Raw genomic sequence first — 22,061 nt, 5'->3', positions numbered from 1 at the left:
GTGTTTGTGTTTACCGGAACAGCTATGGAGAAAACTTTTCTAAAATCAGTGCCCTTCACTTCTTTTAGTCTTTTTCTCTCAACACAATTTACTTTTTAATCAGTGACCTGATATTTAAAACACCAAATGAACAACACTCAGTTTCCCCTTTCCTGGATTGTTGTTTATTCCGATTATTGTTATCGTTATTTTATTATGTTATTATTATTATTATTATTATTCCTTCATTCGCGTCGTGGTTTTACGTTTGGTCCTCGGCGGCGCCCGTAGCCTGCGACATCCCGTGACGTCACCAGCTAAGGAGGAAGGCTTCCCTAATCCAAACACGGAGGCAACAACATCCAGTCAGCGACCAATTCACCGCGAATTCACCGGATCCCCGCGGACCCCGTCCTCAGCATGGCCGCCCAGAAGATCAACGAGGCCCACGAGCACATGGCCAAAGCGGAGAAGTGGTGAGCTGCGACGAGAACCCCCTCGTATTTACTGCCTGTGTCACTCCTTGACGTTAGCTAGCTGCGAGGCCACTGTGGCGGTTTTAACGGTGATGCGACGCACACAGCTCGTTAGCTCGCGTCGATCTCGAGCTCTGATCTCAGCTTGTGTTTATATATATATATATATATATATTTATATATATATGTTTATTTTTGTGTGATCGTTGTATGTGTGCAGCTTGAAGACAAGTCTGACGAAGTGGAAGCCTGATTTCGACAGCGCTGCGTCAGAATACGCCAAAGCAGGTGATAAATCAACACTGTGTCCAAAACACAGACATATCCCAACGTGTGCTGTCTGTTTCTGAAGCTGTCTGCGTCCTGTTTCCAGCTGTGTGCTTCAAGAACGCCAAACAGTATGACCAAGCGAAGGATGCGTACCTGAAGGAAGCCGAGTACCACACAGAAAACAAGACGTATCCTCCCTGTTCTCTCTCCCGTGACAATAAATCACTGTTGTTGTTGTTGTTGTTGTCTGAGTCAGTTTTCTCTTTCCCTTAACTCACACATCAGCCTTTTTCACGCTGCAAAGTAAGTATCTTGATTTCAACCAACATGGACAAAAATATTGGGACACACCTCTTAATGGAGGGGTGGGTGAGGTGTTCGAGACTCAGGGTAAACAGCAGTGCAGCCAGCTGTCCGGGTTTACGGCCAAATGCTCCTCTGGATGACTGGGCATAAATTCCCACAGACACACTCCCAAATCTTGTAGAAAGCCTTCCCAGAAAATTGGAAGCTGTTATAGCTGCAGAGGGGGGATCAACTTCTTCTTAATGCTTACAGATTTAGAATGGGATGTCATAAACACTCCCGTGTCCCAATACCTTTGTCCATATAGTGTATAACAACAATTAGCCTTATTCGGACTCCTCTTCTTCCTCCTCAGGGCGATCGAGCAGGCTGGTATGATGATGAAGGTGAGGACCGCTTCAGTTGTTATCGTTGTCAATAACATGTTGGTCACGGTCACACACACACACACACACACATGTAGCCATGATGAACCTTCACTTCCGTTCTGTGCGAGCGATACGTTCGCGTGGTGAAGTAAATTTGCAGCTTTGAATATGTGTGACTCTGCTATTTACATAGTGGAAATGTGTCTGCAACAGAATTGTGTTTGCTCTGCTACAGGAACAAAAGAAGATGCCTGAGGCCATCCAGTACATAGAGAAAGCCTGTATGATGTACATGGAGAACGGGACTCCTGACACTGCTGCAATGGCTCTGGACAGAGCTGGAAAGTAAAAACATCCGCTTGTATTTCACACACATTAGAAACTTAAATCCGTCAGCTGTCAACACAACACGCACCTTAATTATATCTGAATAGTTTGAAAATTCCTACGTATGTTGTTACTCATGCATTTCTTATTTGTGGGCTTGTTGGTTTAATCAATGAGGAACATTGGAACAAACTAAAACATGTTTTTCTCCTCAGACTGATCGAGCCTATAAACTTGGAGAAAGCTGTCGACCTGTATCAGAAGGCAGCCGGTGTGTTTGAGGTAACGAGCTGCTGACAACATCATTTAAACAATCATTCATTTTAATTCCTTTTAATTCACACCACTTTTTCTTCTGTCTGTAGAATGAAGACCGTCTGCGTCAGGCTGTTGAACTGCTGGGTAAAGCCTCTAGACTTCTGGTCAGGTTAAAAAGGTAACTGGTAATTTGTGCTCTAAATTCTGATGGATAAATGTAGAGATAGCACAGTATTTTAATACAGTACGTATTTGGGATGATTAGCTTGTCATTATCTTTTTTTCTATTTAGAAAATTAAGCTAATTTGACAGTTTTCTAAATTATTTTCGTTTTTGTATAAACTAATCGAAATATTTTTTTATTTTTCTATAAAGATTAAAAATGGTTTACCTGATGGTGATCTATAACCACCAAACAGTATTTTTTAATGAGTTTTGTTCTGACAGGACTTCACCACTAATAATTAATAATAAAATTGAGATATGTTCCTTGTGTCTTTCCTGCTTTTTCCTGTGTTCTTTTCAATATATTGTATTAAATTCATATATTTAGTGTCAGATATTTGGATGCTTCTCCACAGAATCCTGTTATTAGTACCCTCAGTACCTGCTCCTCCTCTGTCCTTACTCTGTTCTCATCTTTCTAACCAGGTTGGATGAAGCAGCCGTCGCTCTGCAGAAAGAGAAGAACATGTACAAAGAGATTGAAAACTTCCCAATGTGCTTCAAGGTGAGTTACCGTAACCTCATTATATTTCTGTTATTTATCTCTCCATGCACATTATTCAAAACTAAACGTGTAACTACAGTCAGTCAGATTAAATTTCCGGAACAGACAGTGTTGTGGTTTCTCAGCAGGTTGTACAGTCCAGGTTAAACACCACCAGTGGAGTTAATTTTGCTTGGTTTGTCACTGTACAACAGCAGAGATTAAAAATGCTTTCTTGAGTTTCATTCAAAAGAAATCACACTTCTTCTAATCGGTGAATTTGTGATCAAATAGAAAATTGAACTTTCACCAATTTGCTGTTTGTTTTGTTCTTCTCATTCTTCAGAAAACAACTGCCCAAGTGCTGATTCATCTTCACAGAGGGGACTACGTAGCCGCTGATAAATGTGTCAGAGAAGGTTACAGGTATGAAAAGTTTTAAACTTGTGTCTTGGCTCATCTGAGTCTTTGTTGACCGCTGACTTCACCCCACGTTCACGGTGCAACACTTGAACTGAGGATCATTACATGAAGTGCTACTTGATCTCCCATCAGTCTGCCTGGCTACAGTGGAAGCGAAGATTGCGTTGCCATGGAGACGCTACTGCAGGGCTACGACGAGCAGGACGAGGACCAGGTCTACCGCGTGTGCAACTCACCTTTACTGAAATACATGGACAATGATGTGAGTACTGCTTATACACACTGTTTAAGTTTGATTTGGCATGTGTAAGTTAAAACCGGGTAGACCATACCAAGTGTTGGACAAGGACAGGAAATGCTTAAACCTGAGATACGATGACTCACTTTATTCTCCGCTGTCGCACAGTACGCCAAACTGGCCATTTCCCTGAGGGTACCCGGAGGAGGAGGAAAGAAGAAGAAGGCTGCAGCTGCCCCACAGGGTGGCACTAGCGGGGCGCCGGCCGATGAGGAGGACGATTATGAGGGGGGGCTGTGTTAGCCTCCAGTTAAAGAGAGTCGACTCAACCCATCTGCTGCTCCACCACCACCACTGCACCCTCTGTGTATGAGTTAAAACACCTTGACTAACCCTCTCAGCTCTGAAATTCAGAAAGGCGACTGTTTAAATCTTTATTGTGCAAAAAATAGTAAGAGGAAGAAAAAGAATCCAACATTTACAGTAGGTGTTGCAGAAGAGTTGCGTTTAAACTGATTTTTTATTTGTTTTCTTTGAGCTGGATCCTCAGTGTGATGAAAACGTTCAATATTCAATAATGTATGAAAGCCTGTTGTATGTAAATGTTCTATTCTCGTCACCGTGAAGCTGTAAATTTTGCTGTTATTGTTTGTGGGTAGTTTACAATAGAAATATAATTATTCAGAAATGCTCTAATAAATATGCCCAGTAAGATGATCAGTGTATAGGTGTTTATTTGTATTTACTTATATTATATTCAGTATTGACGGCTGCGGCCTGTTGAAGATCTACTGGAACAATATGCAATGAGTCTGTCGATGCATGTTTGGATTAATGAGAAGTTTAATCAAAGTCAATGCTATGGTGAATTAATATTATTCATATTGATGCATAAAAATGATTCACACTATTGTCTTGAACATAAGTGCTTAAAGATTTTTAAAAAACTGTACAATTCCTGGAGACGCATCTTAAATCCAATCGTAGACTGTTTTCATTTGTCTACCTCGAGGTGTCGTCCACCTTAATGTTAAACAAAATGTCTTGGCTGTGTCTTAATTACAGCTTCCATCGTGAAATCCTCAAACTAAAGTGACTAACACATGAAAAAGGGACTGTGTGGTGGTGTGTTCTGTGCATTCAGCCCATTGTTTTCCTTTAAAAAGTTGGATTTGTGTATTTCTTTATCTTATTGCTCAGACTATAAAAGTGAAAACCCCTCTGTAAGAACGTCATTTAAATGCCAATCAAAAATGTTCTAATATCACAATTAGAATAGTAAGAAAAGGGATTGTTTACATTATTGTTTTATTTGTGCTGTCGCCCAAGTCTTTTATTTATATTTATATATATATATATTCAGGAGCTGATCTCAAAACTTTGCACATCAATAAACATTTCCGTTGTGTGGCATTTTATGGTCTCTGTGCATTTTCTTAAATGAGTTAGCAGACAAATTTTCCACATCAGTGAGACGAACGGCGGCTGCACGTCTGCACTGAACCAGCCTCTGACAGACATGTAATGACTGTGTAGCTTCCTCAGACCTATTTATCTTTGATGAGGCTAATGCTCTCTCCCTGTTAAGCGATATTTGCACACATTCATGCTACTTTTCTGATTCCCTCCCATTCTGAACGAGTGTAGTGCATCTGTGCATTAGCAACAATGAAAGTGGACTTGAGTGAACCTAAATGTGAGAATGGCTGAACTGCTCCTTGTGTGGGTCACCAATCCAGATGTAGTACCACCAGGTTCACTCACTGTGTTAAAGCACTTAAAAAATATATATTATTATGATATGCAATTAAAAAAGAAATACTAGTGACAAACAAAAAGAAGAAAAAAGGGGTGAAAATGTAAACTGAACTTGATGGACACTGAATGCATCCCTGCGCCAAGGCCCAGCAGCTAAATTCAATCAAGCTGCAATCGGCGTGCAGCCAAGAACAGAAGCTCAACACCTTTCCAGACGTTTTATTTGCAGATCTCTGGACCTCTATAATACCACATTACCTTAACATACAGGTACATCTTCACATTTCATTCCTCCTCATCCCATCCCTTTAAATTTGAATGTACATGTAATGAAAATGAATAATGAAGTTTCTCTTTCATGCTACAGTGTCCTCTAATGCATAGTTTGGACCAAAGGGCTTCACGTTAGAGCCCTTCATGTGAGGAATCTTTTATTTGTATTTTTCCTTGACGACTGACTGCACAGCTGTGGGTGCCACAGTGTTCGTGAATGTTAAAAACAGCGAGAGGTTCACAAGTGATGTGCGAGAGTCGACCACCTAATGCACGTTACCCTGATTCAGAAACATCCCTCTGCTGGTTTCGACTCGAGCCAACCTGTAGGTGATTCAGATGATTGGCAAATAATCTCGTTCTGTGTGGAGGGGAAAAAAAGTCCACAGCGATGAAATGTACTTTCTGATTGCAGTCTTATTATCTGTGTCCATGTGCGGTAAACATAGTCAGTGTCGGTCCGTCTGAACAATATCCACATTTTAAGTTTCATGCCGTTTAAATAGTTCTCAGTGCTTCTTCGGTCTCACAATCTTTTAAATCCGTCGAAGCCTACATGTTGCAACATTAAACACTTACAATATCTGTGAAAACAGCTCTTCCTGAGAAAGATATGTAGTTGATTAGAGTTTCAGTTCATCTCATACAAACAAAATAAGGCAAGTAAAGATTGTCTGATGTTTTCGGTTTATCGTGTCTCTGGAGAGTTTCCCATGTGGCCTCTGACGTTTAAAAAAAAAAGAAAAAAAAAGTGGGGCTTGCCTTTTTCTTTCGGTCCACGTCGGGAGAAACAGGAGCTCAGTATTGCACAGTCCCACAATCAAAGTGTTCCAGTTGGAGAAATTACAAGATTGTGCTCATGTGGTCATTAATTGTGCAGCGATCTTTGGTGGGAAGCCCTTAAAGTGTAATGTTGCAGCCAGTGTGAGCTTCTCTCCGCCTGCTGTGCGATTGTGTAAATGTAAGACGACAGGCGTGAAGAGCAGCGGCGGGTGTTTGACAAAAAATCCACCTTTATATCAGGAGACTTTTTATAACTTAGGGAAAATTGTCCCAGAAAGATTTGTCCATCTCCAACTGAACACCAGCTGCTTTTCAAACCGAGCCAGGTTTTGTGAGATAAATACAGCACCGGCAAATTTGTGCTCAATCGTTAATAATGTAACTGCAATTTGTTGCTGTTTTTCATCAATTAAGAGTAAAAAATATCAGTTCTTAACTCAAAAAAGTGTTTTTGTGTGGAGCTAACGCTGCGTCACCGCCATCAGAGCTCAATTTGAGGAGGACACACCTGATCCTCAGTGGCTTTGTGTTCCCTCAGCTGGTAAACAGGCTGAAGTAGCGGCTCACACCACCCAGCATCTCCAGAAAAAAGACTCCATGACTTAATGTCCGCTCACTGAGTTTCACTGAGTTTTCTCCCGGGTCCACTTGATCATGGTTTCTGGCGAGCGGTAGAGGAAGATGAGTTTGGCGTACATGTCCTCCTCCAGGTCCAGCTCCCCTGTCTCTCGGACCAGGAAGATGTCCGTGCACAGCTTGAGGATGCGATCCACGTTGGGGAGCTCCTCGAACATGATGGTGTGGGAAATACCGCTGAAGAACTCGCGGACAAATTTGCCGATGACCAGAACGACCGAGGCGTACAGGCCCATGATCCTGGACAGGGAAGGGAGGAAGGAAATGTTCAGTTAAGTTTTTGAATTCCTTGTAATCTTAGTTCTCCTGCTGGTAGGCGGAGTGGAAAGGGGATAGAAATTTAGAAACTCCACAGTTTTTAAGGTCACTCACCCGTATCCAGCCAGGAATCCCAAACTGGGCGGACTGACTTGGTCACTGAACACGTAAACCTCCAGCCCGGCTGCAAACATGTTTTTGGGAGTCCTCTTCTCTATCGGGCCGAGCTCTGTCTGGTTGACAATCCACCATTCCTGGATCTGATCGGAGCCACTCTCAGGTCGCATCAACGTCAAATCTATGTCCATCATCTTTTCATCTGACATTGTGGCAGTAATTCAGTCAGAATAAAACAAAAACATTAAACACTACATCAATTACAAAAACAATACAGTCTCATGCTTTTATTGTAATATTAAAATCTTTCAAATGATTCTGGTGGCACAGGTTTTTATTCGCTGTGTAGTTTTTTTTTTCTTGTCAAACAGAAATTAAATCTTGAACTATGCAGCGATAAAGAAGGCGACTGTAACCTTTATAAAGGTGGTCGACAGGTTTGGCATCGGAGTCACTGGGCGCTCGGATATAACGAGGAAAGATATTTGTTAGAGTCCTGCAGAGAAAAAAGAGGAAAAGAGGCTGTTACTGTAGCAAAATACATAAATACATTATAAATGATGACACAGAGTATATACAGTACGTACAGGAATCTATCTGTGGGACTGAATGATATTAGTGCAGCTGATAGACTCACACGTGAGAAGCATTTCCTGTCCCATTCAGGACAATTATGAGGTCCTCCTTAGTTTTCTGGTCCAGAGACGTCACTCGTTTCCCAGCCGCTGTTTCAGCCTTGGCACCGAGACTGAGGTTTCTGAGATTAAGAGGAAGAGCAGGTGTTTGTGAGCGTGCCACCTTTATATCATATTATATTATAACTCCTACACGATGAGATACAGTGGTGAGTGGACGTTTTGTCATACCTTTGCACAGACCAGGTCACAGTGATGGAGAAGTCCTCAGCGGTGCCCAACATGTCGATCAGGTTGGATCTGCTGGGTGGGCTGATGGTCCACAGAGAGTTGGAGCTGCCTTTCAGCTCAGCGATGATCAGATCCTCTGGCATGTAGCCCTCCAGCCACTGCAGGGCTTCCTAACAACACCAACACAAAAACAATTAATAACACACTGTAAGAGAGACTCCCACTAATGCATTTTACATTGATATGTTATGTTTAGTTTTATTAAAGATTTGAACTACAAAGCTACGTGTGGATCTTTCAATAACTGTTGGATTGATTGTGATTTTTACACAAAAACAAAAACCTATTTTCTCCAGAGGATAAGTCCAACTGATTTCAAAGCTCCCCTGACTTCCTAAGTTTGTCTCAAGCACAATTAGTGGTTTTAAATTAAATGTCTCAACATCACTGCCTGGTTTAAAAGAGCAGTTTAAATGATGTGGGAATTTAACCCTGTGATCGGTGCTGCCACTCGTCTTTTCCACAGCAAACAATAAAAACATAAACACGATGACACATGCATTATATGTGTGGGGGCTGATGTTTATAACGTATATTGTTTTATACTTACGTCGTCAGCAAATCTCTTTTTAAACTTTTCAAATTCGTCAGGCGTCACATTCTGCAGTTGCTTTTGCTGAGCGCTCATAGTGAAGATGGGCTGCAAGGAGAGGACATTTAAAGAAAGCAGCTTCAAGTCGTGTTAATACCCTGAAAAATGGGCCTTTATATTTAAATACTTTATATTTACATCAGGAGCAGGTCCTCTCTGAAGAGGCCGCCATGTTTTTTTTACAGTAGCCCAGACTAAACTAAACCTTTTGAGCTGAAGTCTGCCACAGCTTCTGTGTTATGTTAGGAAGTGGAGGCTGAGGTGAGGGGTGTTCAGCTGCACCTTTACCACTAGATGTCACTAAATTCCACACACTAAACCTTTAAAATGTACCTGCACTTGAAATCAAAAGATTGTTTTGTGACATTAACAGGCTCTGGTTTCCTGTTATTTTCCTTGCTGACCCTGTGTTGCTATACATGGTTTGACAAAAGAAAACACGTCCTCACCTGAAAACCAGCCAGGGTGATTTCAAACGTGACGTCCAGCGGCGTGTTGACAACTCCAGCCACAGATTTGACGAGAGACATAAAAAGCAACGGGAACCAGACGATGCAGATCAGCAGCATCACGATCATCCCTCCCATCCCGTACTTCACCACCTTCTTCTTCTTCTGGCCTCGGGGCTGCGGGTACCTCTACATGGAGAACAACGAGAAGGATTCTTTTAAATGGACAGACGACAGTAGTTAGAGTCGGTAGAGTTGCTGAGAGCTGCTGACACTTGTGTATTTTGTGCCAGCACTTTTTAAAATCCATTCAGACAATTAATCTGTTCAGGGCAATATCAGTAAAGATGGAACAAAAACTTGAAGTACAGGAGGTACTTGCAGATTGAACCTGGACAGATTGCAAGAGTGCAATATTTACAATAGAGAGGCAGAGAATAAAGACGTTTTTATTGCGCCAGCGGGAAGACTGGGCACCACACACACAACATATCTCTTTTAGAGCCCATAAATTTTGCTTTCATCCACCACTGAGCAGATCAGAAATTATTCTTCTTAAGCCATAAAGTAGAAACATGAGGGAGTTTTTAGAAGAAAATGTTCGACTTTGATAGAAATGAATTTTAGCCTGAATTCCTGAATGACAGGCTCTGGCTCTGAGGAGCGATTCTTTTCACACCAGACTGATGCCACGATAAAAAAACACCTTCTCAGACTCTCTCCAGCATTTCAGGATGAAGATGTGAGCGTAGATGTCCTCCACACAGATCCAGCTGGACAGAGACAGCGAGGTGTCGGTCCAAACCCAGTCCATCACGGCACGCAGCTCCGTCAGAAACGGCACCAGCCGGAAACTGGATTAAAGAAGTTGTCACAGTAAATAAACTAAAAACTAGATATTTAATCACAGACTCAACACTGCTCTGGTAACTTTTCTGATGTTTACTTAGCAAATGGAAATCTTATCTGATACAGTTTACAGTGATGTTAAAAACCAAATTCTCACATATACGATTCTGGAAATGACAAAGGTTTGAACTGATTATATGACATGACATTAAAAGGCTGAATATGTAAATGGCGATACCCAAAAGACAAACAATTATTAGAAATGTGTCATTTGTGTTCTCATCTTTGAAACTAATCCCTGCTGATGGTGAAATCTTTCTGCAGCGTCAAACTGAAATCCTGACACAACTGAGGCCTTGGACCTGTTTACTCAGCTGGGAGAAATGATTGTTCTCCGGCTGAACTCACCCTTGAAACAGGAAGAGGTTGACATAATTGTAGCTCTTGGTGAGGAAGTTTCCCAGAACGCGGGTGGGATAACCACAGCGGATCTGATAGGCCGACAGGCCGAAGTAGATGCACTTGACAAAATACCACATCTGAGCTACTGTGTTCTCACTGAAACGCCTACAAGAGGAAAAGAAAAGAGAAAAGAGAGTGAGAGAGAGAGAGTGTGCGTGAAAATGGTTAAAGAAAGATGGTTTGTATTTTGTCACTGTCAAAAGGGCAAGACAAATTCTTGCCAGATGTAAAACATTCAGAATCATGAGTCATTGCTGTTTGCACAGAAGAACTTACTTTCAGAATTTTATATTAAAAATTCCTGAGTAAGTGTTGCATTGAATTATTGATTTTTTTTAAATTACACATTTTAATCAAGCACATCCTATAATAATGAAAATGTTAAGTTCCCAGAAGCAAAAGAGAAGCTCGATCCAACAATGTTTGACTCTTTTACTTTAAAAATGACTTCATTGATTGACTGTCAATTATTTTTCTGACAATTTACATATTGATTATCAAGCGAATCAGGGCAGCTCTACAAAAAATGTAACATTACATTAACATCTTAAGCATTTTTGGAGCTTGTGTTTGTTCTTACTTCTGGGTGACTCCAGGCAGGATGAAGAACATCCAGAAGTGGATACCAAACACCAGGAACACCTGGAAGATGACTTTCCCCATAACAGACTTTCTGAGGTAAAGGGCCCGGTCCACCACCATGGTCCCAAACTGGATCAGGACCATGACCAGGAAAGGTCCCGGCACCTGATCCTCTGACAGAGACGAGGTGATGTCTGCCGCTGAGTGTTTCTACAGGAGAAAATGTGCACAGATGTAACGTGGGACGAATATACAGAGATTTTCAAAAAGAATTAAAGTTCACGGAAATCTCGGATATAAACTTACACCAAACGCCCAGAATCCAAACACGATGATGATGAAGTCGACAGTGTCGGACAGGAACATCAGCACATAGACGTCTGTGACGGCACTGTACTCTGGATGGGTCAGGTTGTAGAAGAACTGCCTCATGGGAACAAAGATCTCCATGAACCTATAATAACAATAGGAGTTAATGTTACGAGCAAGGTAAACAGGTGGGAATTGTCCAGGTGAGTGTTACGCTGCCATCTCACTGCACAGCACCACAGTGGAAATACCCGGTCTCATGATTTTGTGTTGTGTGTGAGTTATGTGTATATTATTTTTTAAATCAAATCCCCTAAAGCTGTGAAACATGTGAAGGTTCAGACGTCACTGCTCTTATTTTTAGAAAACGTAAATGATTTAAGTCGTGTCCGTTGCCGTTTTAGACGTAATATCTCAGAAACCGCTTGTTCCATTGTGATTAAATTTAGACCAATAACATGTTTTGATCGTCTGTTGCAGCACTTACACAACTCACACTGACTGGCCTGACCGGAAAGCTGTAATTAAATGTCTAAATTTAGACCTTTGAAAGCTGCTGTATCACTGATGTGATTTTCCACAGTGCATCTTCCATTATGCATCCAGAATATTTGCTCAGCACACTTCTCATCAGTGCCGTCATAAAGTTACACACTTTCTTCAACCACAGCGTTCAAAGCGTTGGACGGAGTTTAAAGACACGACTCATGAACTGAACCGTTACCGCTTTATGATGAAGGCTTTTCCTTTATAGAGCTGCTCTCGGAGCTTCTCCATAATCATCTGTTTGCGGGTCTTCTGCTGGACGCTGGCCTCGCTGCCGTCCTTGTGGCTGCTGTTATGGGAAGTGGTGCTTCCTGTTGGAACAATTCACATTTCCAGTTGTAAATGATCTGTGACGAGGAATTTAGTCCCTGAAACAACCCGAGATTCACAAAGGCCTAAGAACAATAGATAGAGACCGCGAGGAGATGTTCATTTGTGTGACACGCGTCCGGATGATTCCTTCTATCTATTATTTTTGTTTTGATCATTATTGTATTATATGAATTACACATTCCTTTTTTCAGAGCTTTGGATAAATTGTCTGATCCTTTGTAAGAGTTTGTATAACTCTTTCGAAAATCTTAGAACCAGCCTCGTCCACCCAAGCCTGACGTCACATAAACCAATTAATATAGTCATCATTTATCGTCCACCCGCCCCTTACTCTGAATTCCTATCTGAATTCTCGGAATTTTTATCAGAATTAGTCCTTAAAACAGATCAAATCATTATAGCCGGTGATTTTAATATTCATGTAGATGTTGCCAATGACAGCTTTAGTTCAGCATTTAAATCAATAATAGACTCGATTGGTTTCACTCAACATGTGAATCAACCGACCCACTGCCTGAATCACACTCTTGATCTTGTCCTGACATATGGCATTGACATAGAAAATGTAACAATATTCCAACAGAACCCGCTTCTGTCTGACCATTTTTTACTTACATTTGAATTCAGAATTGTTAATTACGTCAATTCTGGACGGAAAGTCTATTACAGTCGATGTTTATCTGACAAAACTGTTCACAAATTTAAAGAACTGCTCCCTTCCTCACTTCCCTCTCAGCCATGTGTCAGTACAATACAAGAAGATTATCAAAACCTTACTCCCACACTCGTTGATAACTTTGTAAATAGTACTGCAGCCTCACTAAAAACAGCACTTGAAGCTGTCGCCCCATTAAAAAAGAAGAGAGTAAGTCAGAGGAGATTAGCTCCGTGGTATAATTCCCAAACGCGCGTTCTAAAACAGACATCGCGGAAGCTAGAAAGGAAGTGGCGCTCCACCAATCGCCAAGACTTCCACCTAGCCTGGAAGAATAGCCTTATAAATTACAAAAAAGCACTTAGAAATGCCCAAACCTCGTATTACTCATTACTAATAGAAGAAAATAGGAACAACCCCAGGTTCCTCTTCAGCACTGTAGCCAGGCTGACAGAAAGTCACACCTCCACTGACCCATCTATTCCTCTAGATCTGAGAAGCAATGACTTCATGAGCTTCTTCGCTAATAAAATTACAACCATCAGGGATAAAATCAACGACCTCCTCCCAGTGAATAACACGGATTCATTGTCTGGTCCTGAAACCATAGCACCAGATTTATGTCTAAACAAATTTTACTCTATTGATCTTCCTGAACTGACCTCGTTAGTTTCATCATCCAAACCAACTACTTGTCAGCTGGACTCTGTTCCAACTAGACTTTTTAAAGAAGTCCTCCCCCTAATTGACAGTTCCATATTAAATCAGATTAACATGTCTTTGCTAACCGGCTACGTACCACAGGCTTTTAAGGTAGCCGTTATTAAACCTCTGCTTAAAAAGCCTACGCTTGATCCAGAGGTTTTAGCTAATTATAGACCCATATCCAACCTGCCCTTCATTTCCAAAATCCTAGAAAAAGCCGTTGCTAACCAGCTGTGTGGTTACTTAGATAGTAACGGTTTATTGGAAAAATTTCAGTCAGGATTTAGAACCTATCACAGCACAGAAACAGCACTATTGAAAGTCACTAATGACCTTCTTATGGCATCAGATGATGGACTTGTCTCTGTCCTCGTCTTGTTGGACCTTAGTGCAGCCTTCGACACAATAGATCATAAGATTCTGCTACAGAGATTAGAACAACATATAGGAATTAAAGGAACAGCACTACACTGGTTTAAATCATATTTATCAGATAGATTCCAATTTGTTAATGTTAACAATGACTCCTCCATGCACATGCAAGTTAATCATGGAGTTCCACAAGGTTCTGTCCTTGGACCAATACTCTTCACCCTATATATGCTCCCCTTAGGCAACATTATCAGACAGCACCACATACAATTCCACTGCTATGCAGACGACACCCAATTGTATATTTCCTTGAAGCATGATGAATCTAATCGCCTAGTTCAACTTCAGGAATGTCTCGAAGATATCAAGGCGTGGATGACCCAAAATTTTCTACTTTTAAACTCAGACAAAACTGAGGTTGTTGTAATTGGCCCTAAACATCTCAGAGAAACACTGTCTGACCAGATAGTCACTTTGGATGGTGTCAGTCTGGCTTCCAGCTCCACTGTGAGGAACCTTGGAGTGTTGTTCGACCAAGACATGTCATTTGACCCCCATATTAAACTAGTGTCTAGGACGGCTTTCTTCCATCTGCGCAATATTAACAAAATTAGAAACATCCTGTCTAAGCAGGATGCTGAAAAACTAGTCCACGCGTTTGTAACCTCTAGATTAGATTACTGCAACTCTCTATTAGCAGGATGCTCCATGAAGACTGTTAAAAGTCTCCAGTTGGTCCAAAATGCTGCAGCACGAGTGCTGACAGGAACTAGAAGGAGAGATCATATCACTCCTGTCTTAGCTTCCTTACATTGGCTCCCGGTAAAATTTAGAATAGAATTTAAGATCCTGCTCCTCACTTTTAAAGCCCTCAACAATCACGCCCCCTCATATATCAAAGAGCTGATAACACCTTATTATCCAAGTAGATCACTTCGTTCCCAAAACACAGGCTCTCTAGTGGTTCCAAGAGTCTGTAAGAGTAGAGCAGGAGGTAGAACATTTAGCTATCAGGCTCCTCTCCTGTGGAACCAGCTCCCACTCTGGGTTCGGGAGGCAGACACTGTCTCAGCATTTAAAGTAAAACTAAAAACGTTCCTTTTTGACAAAGCCTATAGTTAGGGATGGATCAGGTGAGTCCTGAACCATCCCTTAGTTGTGCTGCTATAGGTTTAGACTGCTGGGGGAACGCCCATCATGCACTGAGCACTTCTTCACTTCCCTCTGTCTCTCTGTCTCTCTGCCCCCCCACACTCATTTATTTATTTATTTATTAGTTTTAACATGTCATCATGTCAAAGTGTCACTTTGTCCTCCCATAGTCCCTCTGGCTCTTCTCTCTATCTCGTTTCAGATAACTCCGGCACCGGGACTACAGGACCACAACGACCACCATCACCATTGTCTGCATTTATTACAAGAACTCAGCAATTTATTAATATATCTAGTCATGTTGTAGATCTATACATTGTTATTGTTATGGTTAGCCTTGATTTTGATGGTGCCAAATTGTTACCGGTCTCTCTCTCTCCACCTCATCTCTCTTCTCTCCCCCGCTTTCCACCCATCTCTCCTTTCCTCCCCCCTTACTTTTCTTTCCTCACCCCAACCGGTCGAGGCAGATGACCGCCCACATTGAGCCTGGTTCTGCCAGAGGTTTCTCCCTGTTAATGAGGGAGTTTTTCCTCTCCACAGTCGCCTGTGCTTGCTCATTGTGGGAACTGTTGGGTTTCTCTATGTTAATATTGTTTTAAGGTCTTGACCTTTAAATGTAAAGTGCCTTGAGATAATGTAAATTATGAATTGGCGCTATATAAATAAAATTGAATTGAATTGAATTGAATTGTACCGGTTTTCTTTTGAGATCCATGATGAGTAACCTTTAAAAACTGTTTCACATCAGGAGGCATCCTCACCTCTTTTTGATCTGGCAGACGAGTGGAGAGATCGGTGAGAAATGTGCGAGCCTCCGCTGGAGCTCTTGCGACGCTGGTAGGTCTGCTGCTGAGGGAAGTGCACCTGGACGTTTCCTGAATCTATGGAGGTCCCAAAGTTTATGGACCTCAAGGTGTGAGTGGAGCCCATCCTCTCACTGATCACAGACGAGGTGGCTTCAGATTCCTTCCCACTCTCGTCCCGGTCTCGTCCCTCGTCCGAGGACTCACTCTGACGAGGAGGCTCTCTCTTTTCTTTGGGGTCGTCCTCGTCCCACAGCCCGTGGCACTGGAAACGTAGATATAAAGTAAAGTTCACCACACAACCTGGTTAACTGTTCACATGTGGTTCGTTTGCAGGTACCTTCAGAATGGATCTGTGGAAGAAGAGAGCCAGTAACTGAACCAGGTCGTAGTGGACATAACCGTCCTTCTTCTCCACCCCGATGATGTTGGGAGGGTGATATGGTTTGTTCTTATCTATCTTGTTTTGGTTGAAAGGGAAGAAGCCAAACTGGAAGAAGTACTTGATGACAATGGTGACCTGCAGAAAAAACAACACATGAATACAATATAATTATAATATAATAATAATATTTAAAAGCTTTCTGTGCTTGTCTTCTTTATATATATAAAAACACAAAACAAGTAGTTAGAGATAAGGTAGATCTTTTATGTTGTGTAAAACATTTTCATATCATAAGAACATTCTGGTGCGACAAATATAACATATATAGTCTCTGCAGATTATAGAGGGTTTGCAGGGTCTCATCCACCACCTGAGTAGCGCAATTCAACGATTGACAAAATTAAGATTTGACTTGTGTTGTGTCATCGTCTCGTGTGACTCCACCTCAGTGTAGACGATGGCAGTCATCCAGTAGCGCTTGCTCGGCCTCGGCACAGACAGCATGGCCCAGAGGAAGATGGAGATGGGGAGGACCAGGGTGGCGCAGGACGCGGACACCATGTGGTTGATGATGATGACCAGGTAACACACCATCTCAGAGTGCGCCACCAGCATGTTGTAGAGGGCGTAGCAGAGCTGGAGGATCAGCGGCTGCCTTTGGTAAAAAGTATCTGACTGCTCCAGCTCTTCGTCATAAAACATCCTGAAAAGACGGAGACAGATCGATGTTTGATTCTTAACAAATCCAAACTTCACTGTTGTTGTGAAAAGTGTTAACATCACTACTCAGATCTGTGGATAGCACAAAGACTGAACATCTGAAGTATCTGAGACAAGCTCATTCTGATTCCTGTGTGGCTCTAGCTCTTCGTTGGACTTACTTGTTGAGCAGCAGTTCACTGGCGGTCAGCTCGGTGGTCATGGACGGTAACATGATGTCTGACCTGCTGTCAGAGTGGCTGTCAGAGGTCATAATCATACGCCTCTTCCTGTCCATGTCACTCTCATCATCGCTCACCTCCAGGCGGTCAAAGCTGACTGCCTTGCTGTAGCTGGGAGGCACGTCAGCGTCAGACACTTTGGAAGCATCCGTGTCGGGGGTGTAGATCAGCCCTACCCGCCCCTCTGTCTGCAGGAGGTCCTGCTGTCCTCCTCCGTCTTCACTCTCAGAGACAAAGTCTTTGTCCTGGACAGAGGGGGCACACTCTGCCTCCTCCACCCTGAGGGAGGTGCCCTCATCTGGGCCAAAAGATCCCCAGGGAGCTTCTTCTCCCTCCTTGCTCTTTGGTACCACTATCTCCTCCACAGCCTCCTCACCCTCAGTCCCCTCCATCCCCTCGCCGTCCTCCATCTCTGTCCCCCTGGACTCACCCCAGGGACTGTCCTCAGGCCCCTCACTGTCATCCAGCTGCTGGGACTCCCAGGGAACCTGCTGCCTGTCCTCCCCTTGATCCTGCTCATCCTCCACTTCTTCTATAGTGTCTGTGGTTCCCTGTCTGGAGTAGAGAGTGACGCACTGGGTCGCCTCACTGCAGGGGACAAAAACCACAATCTGCATTCATGTCTCTGTTCAGACGCACTCTTTCATGTCCAACTGAACTACAATCATATCAAGTAACGCAAGTATGACTTCTCAGATAAAGACATTTTATGTTATTACCTCTGCCAAGGAGTTTTGTTTGTTAGTCAGCAGGATTACTCAAACACTACTACACGGATTACAACAACACTTGGCGAACGGATTTGTTTCATGGGGAGATGAAATGATATCATGAATGAAAGTGACAGAGGCGTGCAATGGGTGTGAAGGGTGATGTGGAGGCCAGGCACCTGGACATGAAGCTGCTGGCACTGTCCATTGATGAGCTGGACACTTCCAGGCCGCTCATTTTACACAGCTTGGGCCTGGCGCGCTCGCTGGTTTTGAGGATGCACTCAGACATCCCGTCGGGGTCGTCCAGCGTGGACTGGCGAGAAAACAGGGTGGTGGCCTCAGTGACGCCACTGAGAGGTGGTGAGAGATGGAATGATCAGTGGTGAGGAGGATGAGGTGGGGTCGATGTTCGGTAACACAGACAAGGCACAGACCATAGACTATGAAAGTGATATTCCTGTCACATAAACGTACAGAAAATGAAATGCAGGAAAGGCTGAATCCAAACATACGTGCAATGACCCGATGAAAAGGATTGTTTCCGAGCAACATTCTATATTTGCAATATAAAGCCTTATTAGAATAATACATTTATGCAACAACAAAAACAATGTAAATGAAATTGCTGGATGTGATGATCACCACTGTGCACACCTTAAAGGTTTTGAAACATATTTTCTCACTTACCCCCGGTTATGTCAAGAAGATAATTTAGATTTTATTATTACATTGGAAACCTGAAAAAAACAAAACAAATGCCCACCTTCTGTTTGGTAGAATTTATATATCGTTTGCTTTCTTTAGTTTTTGAAAATATAACCGTCAATTACCACGAGGCTGTAGCCTCTCCCTAAAATACTTCCGTCTCCCATGCTGCATGGCTGATGACCACCATCGGGATCTGTGTACCTGGATATGCTGTCTCTGGAGGCCGTCGAGTCCTGGCTCTCCATGCGGTATCCTCCTCGCCTCCTCCGCACTCTGGCGGAGCCGCAGACCGACTCGTCCTCACTCAGCTGATCCATACTGGCCTGTCTGGACATGTTGAGCCTCATGGCCTTCTGGTAGTAGACATGGATGCTCTCTCTGGACGGCACGTTACCCTGGTGAGAGGAGATGGGCTCGTTAGTTTCCGTTTAATCAGCTTTTAATTAATATTCCCGCTGGGAAAGAAACTTAATGTCATTAGATATTGCAGGTTCTGTATTTAAATATACACCAAGGAGAAAAGCTAAAATATATTGTTTACTTGCTGGTTGTGCACATAAAAAGTGAGAGGATGCCCAAAACTACAAAAATGAAAGTTTAAAAATTAAGTCAGAGGGTTCGTGCAGAGGATCTTGTACCTTTTTGACCTCTCGCGTCAGCATGCAGCGCTCAATGCGCAGCACCGTGGAGATGTCGATGTACTCTCTGCACATGTCGTTCATCCACTTGGTGAAGCTGTCCACCGTCGTCTGGAAGAGGACCCACGTGAACTTGATGATGTTGAACACGCGTTTGATGATGTTGTCTGAGGGAAGTGAAACCACAGTCAAACAGAATAAACAAAATGATGACATCTCCATGTACATTTTTTTTTTTGAGGATCCTCTGAGGATGAAACCAACCTGGTCCACCAGACGGCTTGCTATCGTCTTTTTCTTGCCCGTCAGAGTCGCCAACCTCTATCGTCACATGACCTGCTGACGTAGAGTAAAGAAACTTTAATATGCTTGAAATAACATTCAAATGTATTCACACTGATAATTAATGTTCATTATTTCATGTTCTTCTTCTCTTGAACTTGCTTACCATCTTTCTTAGTTTTCCTGCGTCTAACTCCCTTTGTGTATTTCTTCCAAAATTTGCGTTTCTCTTTTCCTCGAGCTCTGAGTGCAGCTTTAGGGTCTGTGATCCAGGCGTGGTAAAGAAACTGGAGAACAGAGGCAGCAGTGGTTTAATACCAGTGAGAGGATGTAAAGTCACTGTGTGCAAGGACAACAGAAAGTTAAAACAAATATCAACACAAATGTAAGGTGGGTTTACTCTATGAATATACTGACTATATTTAAATTAACACTTTGTGCGACTACATACATTTCTTGAAGATGCCATGAAGAAAATGGTTTAATTTCTTCCAACATGACAGGTATTTGATCTTTTACTTAAAAGTATATTATATTTAATAGGTTTGGCCAAGAGCAGTCATTATAGTACAAGAAACAACAAGGTTTATTATTTTCAAGACCTTCATCTATGGTTTTGTTATTTGTTTTTACAGTGAACTGCAAATGAAAATGAAGAATTAATCTAAAAAGTTACTGCCAATTCTTTTTTTTTTCTTTTTTCTTTATGAAAGCAGGGAAACATGCATGACGACCATAGTTGTATTTACAAATAATAATCAATATTGCATTTGTGGATCACGATATAACTGAGAATCTGTCCGAGCGGCGACCACGAGATTAAAGGAGAAACAACATCGACTATATTTCCAAAACATTTGAGATTAAAGCTGCAAATCATGCAAACCACTTTGAGCCAGACAGTCAAGACAATAACAATATACAGCCAAGAAAATCTCCATTCCAGATCAGATTTGATGTTTTAGACAATGCAGATCAACAAACACGAGCTGGAAAGTTCACTTTAATGTGGCGTCGAAGCGAGCAGGCAGACGATAGAGAAAACAAGCAGTGTTAGTTCTGTTGGTGAGTACCTTGCCTGCCTTGACTACATACTGCAGAACGGTTTTAGGCAGTTTAATGATAGACCTGGGCAAAGCCAGAACCGCAGACACAAACTTCCCAATAGCTCGCTACAGGGAGGCAACAGAGGGGAGAAGGTTAGTGGGAAACATTTCAAACTGTTAGAAACATTAGTGGTTACAGTGGCTGTGTTAAGAGGCAGTGGAGGATTTACTGGCCCAGGATACCATGCAGGTGAATGCACACAGTCAAACATACTCACGTTATACTAGTATTAAAACACAAGAAATGTTGGTGAGAGTTAGTGATATGTTCTTTAAGCAGTGTTTTCAACTCAGATATATGACAATAAAACAGAGCATCGATGCACCGGTTTAAAAAAATCTAATATTATGATATATATCACCGACATTAGTGATTTTCCTGTAGAATCAGTAAAGAAAATTTAGCTTGATAATACTTATTACAAAAGTAACTGCAGGTAGTGGGTTCAGTAAATGCAAAGGAGTAAAGGTACAATGTTTTTCGCTAAAGAGATATAAAAAGTGTCCTTGAGTAAATAAACATGTTCATACTTCACCTCCACTGAGAGCGACTTCCTCATCAATAACAAAAACATGTTATGACTGTTTAACTGAGACGGGGGGGGGGGGGTTAAAAACTCATTTGACCCTGGAATCACCTGAAACGCCGACTTCTTGGGAGGCTCATCGTCTTTTTTCTCCTCCTCCTCCTCTTCCTCCTCACTGTCAGTTTCAAACAAGTAATAGTCTCCACTTCTAACCACTGAGGGACAGAGGGCAGAGTCTCGTTACATTCAGTCAAACACAGGCGGAAATCTTTCAGCGTATTCACAGCAACAGTAATAAAAGGCACAGTGTCGGTTCCCTGCTGAAAGAAAGATGCAGTTCAAATGAAGCCACAGGACATTTAAGTCTATATTCAATTTACTGCATATTAGTAGAAACTCCTGAGAGACACACATTTAAAGAACACTAGAGCCATGATGAGGCAGAAAGTGCAGAAGACACACAATGCATCAGAACTATCAATACAACTGATGTAACTATGACCACAAAGCACGAAGGAAGAATCATTTATTCCAGTTTACGCACAGTTGCCATTAAGCTACTTGACAGAGCAAGTGAATCTACAGTGGTTAAGTGTCAGAAGCATTGGGATAGACAAGGCTGACTTATGTCCTTGAACAGAATCGCAGTGGGCGGGAGGTTGGGGGGGTGGATGCTGGGAAATGGAGACGAAACATCAAATGACAAAGAGATAAAAATGGAGAAATAATTTGAAAATGTCATGTGGAGATGGAGTAAGATGTGAGACATGAGTTCAAACCAAACAGGCAACCGCCGCATCGACTCTGCTCTCGTTTTCACCGCAACACGTCATTTTTGTGTGT

General features: G+C 42.2%; 2 protein-coding genes across 7 annotated transcripts in view; one reads left to right on the top strand and one right to left on the bottom strand.

The window, feature by feature from the left end:
• Positions 1-270: 270 nt before the first annotated feature.
• napgb (N-ethylmaleimide-sensitive factor attachment protein, gamma b) lies at positions 271-4,768 on the top strand. The gene is made up of 12 exons (XM_069510599.1): positions 271-455; positions 676-743; positions 829-913; positions 1,011-1,028; positions 1,387-1,417; positions 1,635-1,744; positions 1,942-2,008; positions 2,092-2,162; positions 2,637-2,715; positions 3,041-3,120; positions 3,250-3,379; positions 3,524-4,768. Exons 1-12 carry the CDS (start codon positions 400-402, stop codon positions 3,656-3,658), a joined length of 930 nt encoding a protein of 309 aa, XP_069366700.1. The 5' UTR covers positions 271-399; the 3' UTR covers positions 3,659-4,768.
• A 549-nt stretch (positions 4,769-5,317) lies between these two features.
• Positions 5,318-22,061, bottom strand: part of LOC109643851 (piezo-type mechanosensitive ion channel component 2) — a 62,486-nt gene continuing 45,742 nt past the window's right edge. The window contains exons 32-54 of one of the 6 annotated variants that reach the window (XM_020109107.2): positions 21,330-21,433; positions 20,659-20,757; positions 19,752-19,872; positions 19,568-19,642; positions 19,304-19,470; positions 18,867-19,060; positions 18,134-18,307; positions 17,185-17,832; positions 16,748-17,006; positions 16,259-16,438; positions 15,877-16,183; positions 12,074-12,206; positions 11,347-11,494; positions 11,039-11,250; positions 10,405-10,563; positions 9,854-10,001; positions 9,148-9,336; positions 8,657-8,746; positions 8,047-8,216; positions 7,818-7,937; positions 7,597-7,676; positions 7,178-7,382; positions 5,318-7,045 (exon numbers count right to left, since the gene is read on the bottom strand). In XM_020109107.2, coding sequence (XP_019964666.2) covers positions 6,793-7,045; positions 7,178-7,382; positions 7,597-7,676; positions 7,818-7,937; positions 8,047-8,216; positions 8,657-8,746; positions 9,148-9,336; positions 9,854-10,001; positions 10,405-10,563; positions 11,039-11,250; positions 11,347-11,494; positions 12,074-12,206; positions 15,877-16,183; positions 16,259-16,438; positions 16,748-17,006; positions 17,185-17,832; positions 18,134-18,307; positions 18,867-19,060; positions 19,304-19,470; positions 19,568-19,642; positions 19,752-19,872; positions 20,659-20,757; positions 21,330-21,433 — 4,235 coding nt within the window. In that variant the 3' untranslated portion in view covers positions 5,318-6,792. The remainder of the gene's footprint in view (positions 7,046-7,177; positions 7,383-7,596; positions 7,677-7,817; positions 7,938-8,046; positions 8,217-8,656; positions 8,747-9,147; positions 9,337-9,853; positions 10,002-10,404; positions 10,564-11,038; positions 11,251-11,346; positions 11,495-12,073; positions 12,207-15,876; positions 16,184-16,258; positions 16,439-16,747; positions 17,007-17,184; positions 17,833-18,133; positions 18,308-18,866; positions 19,061-19,303; positions 19,471-19,567; positions 19,643-19,751; positions 19,873-20,658; positions 20,758-21,329; positions 21,434-22,061) is intronic. The other 5 variants (XM_020109137.2, XM_069510579.1, XM_020109143.2 and 2 more) reach the window with 5 other exon arrangements.

Source organism: Paralichthys olivaceus, chromosome 16 (genome assembly GCF_024713975.1).
Source record: "Paralichthys olivaceus isolate ysfri-2021 chromosome 16, ASM2471397v2, whole genome shotgun sequence".
Taxonomy (NCBI): domain Eukaryota; kingdom Metazoa; phylum Chordata; class Actinopteri; order Pleuronectiformes; family Paralichthyidae; genus Paralichthys; species Paralichthys olivaceus.
The sequence above is the reverse complement of the archived record's forward strand: the minus strand, read 5'-3'. Positions and strand labels throughout refer to the sequence as shown.

What these genes read in the sequence shown, in the direction of transcription:
- napgb (XM_069510599.1), top strand. Translation starts at nt 400, where the DNA reads ATGGCCGCCCAGAAGATCAACGAGGCCCACGAGCACATGGCCAAAGCG. An exon ending in GCTCTGGACAGAGCTGGAAA is followed by an intron (nt 1,745 to 1,941) that starts GTAAAAACATCC and finishes TTTTCTCCTCAG; the next exon opens with ACTGATCGAGCCTATAAACT. An exon ending in ACTTCCCAATGTGCTTCAAG is followed by an intron (nt 2,716 to 3,040) that starts GTGAGTTACCGT and finishes CTCATTCTTCAG; the next exon opens with AAAACAACTGCCCAAGTGCT.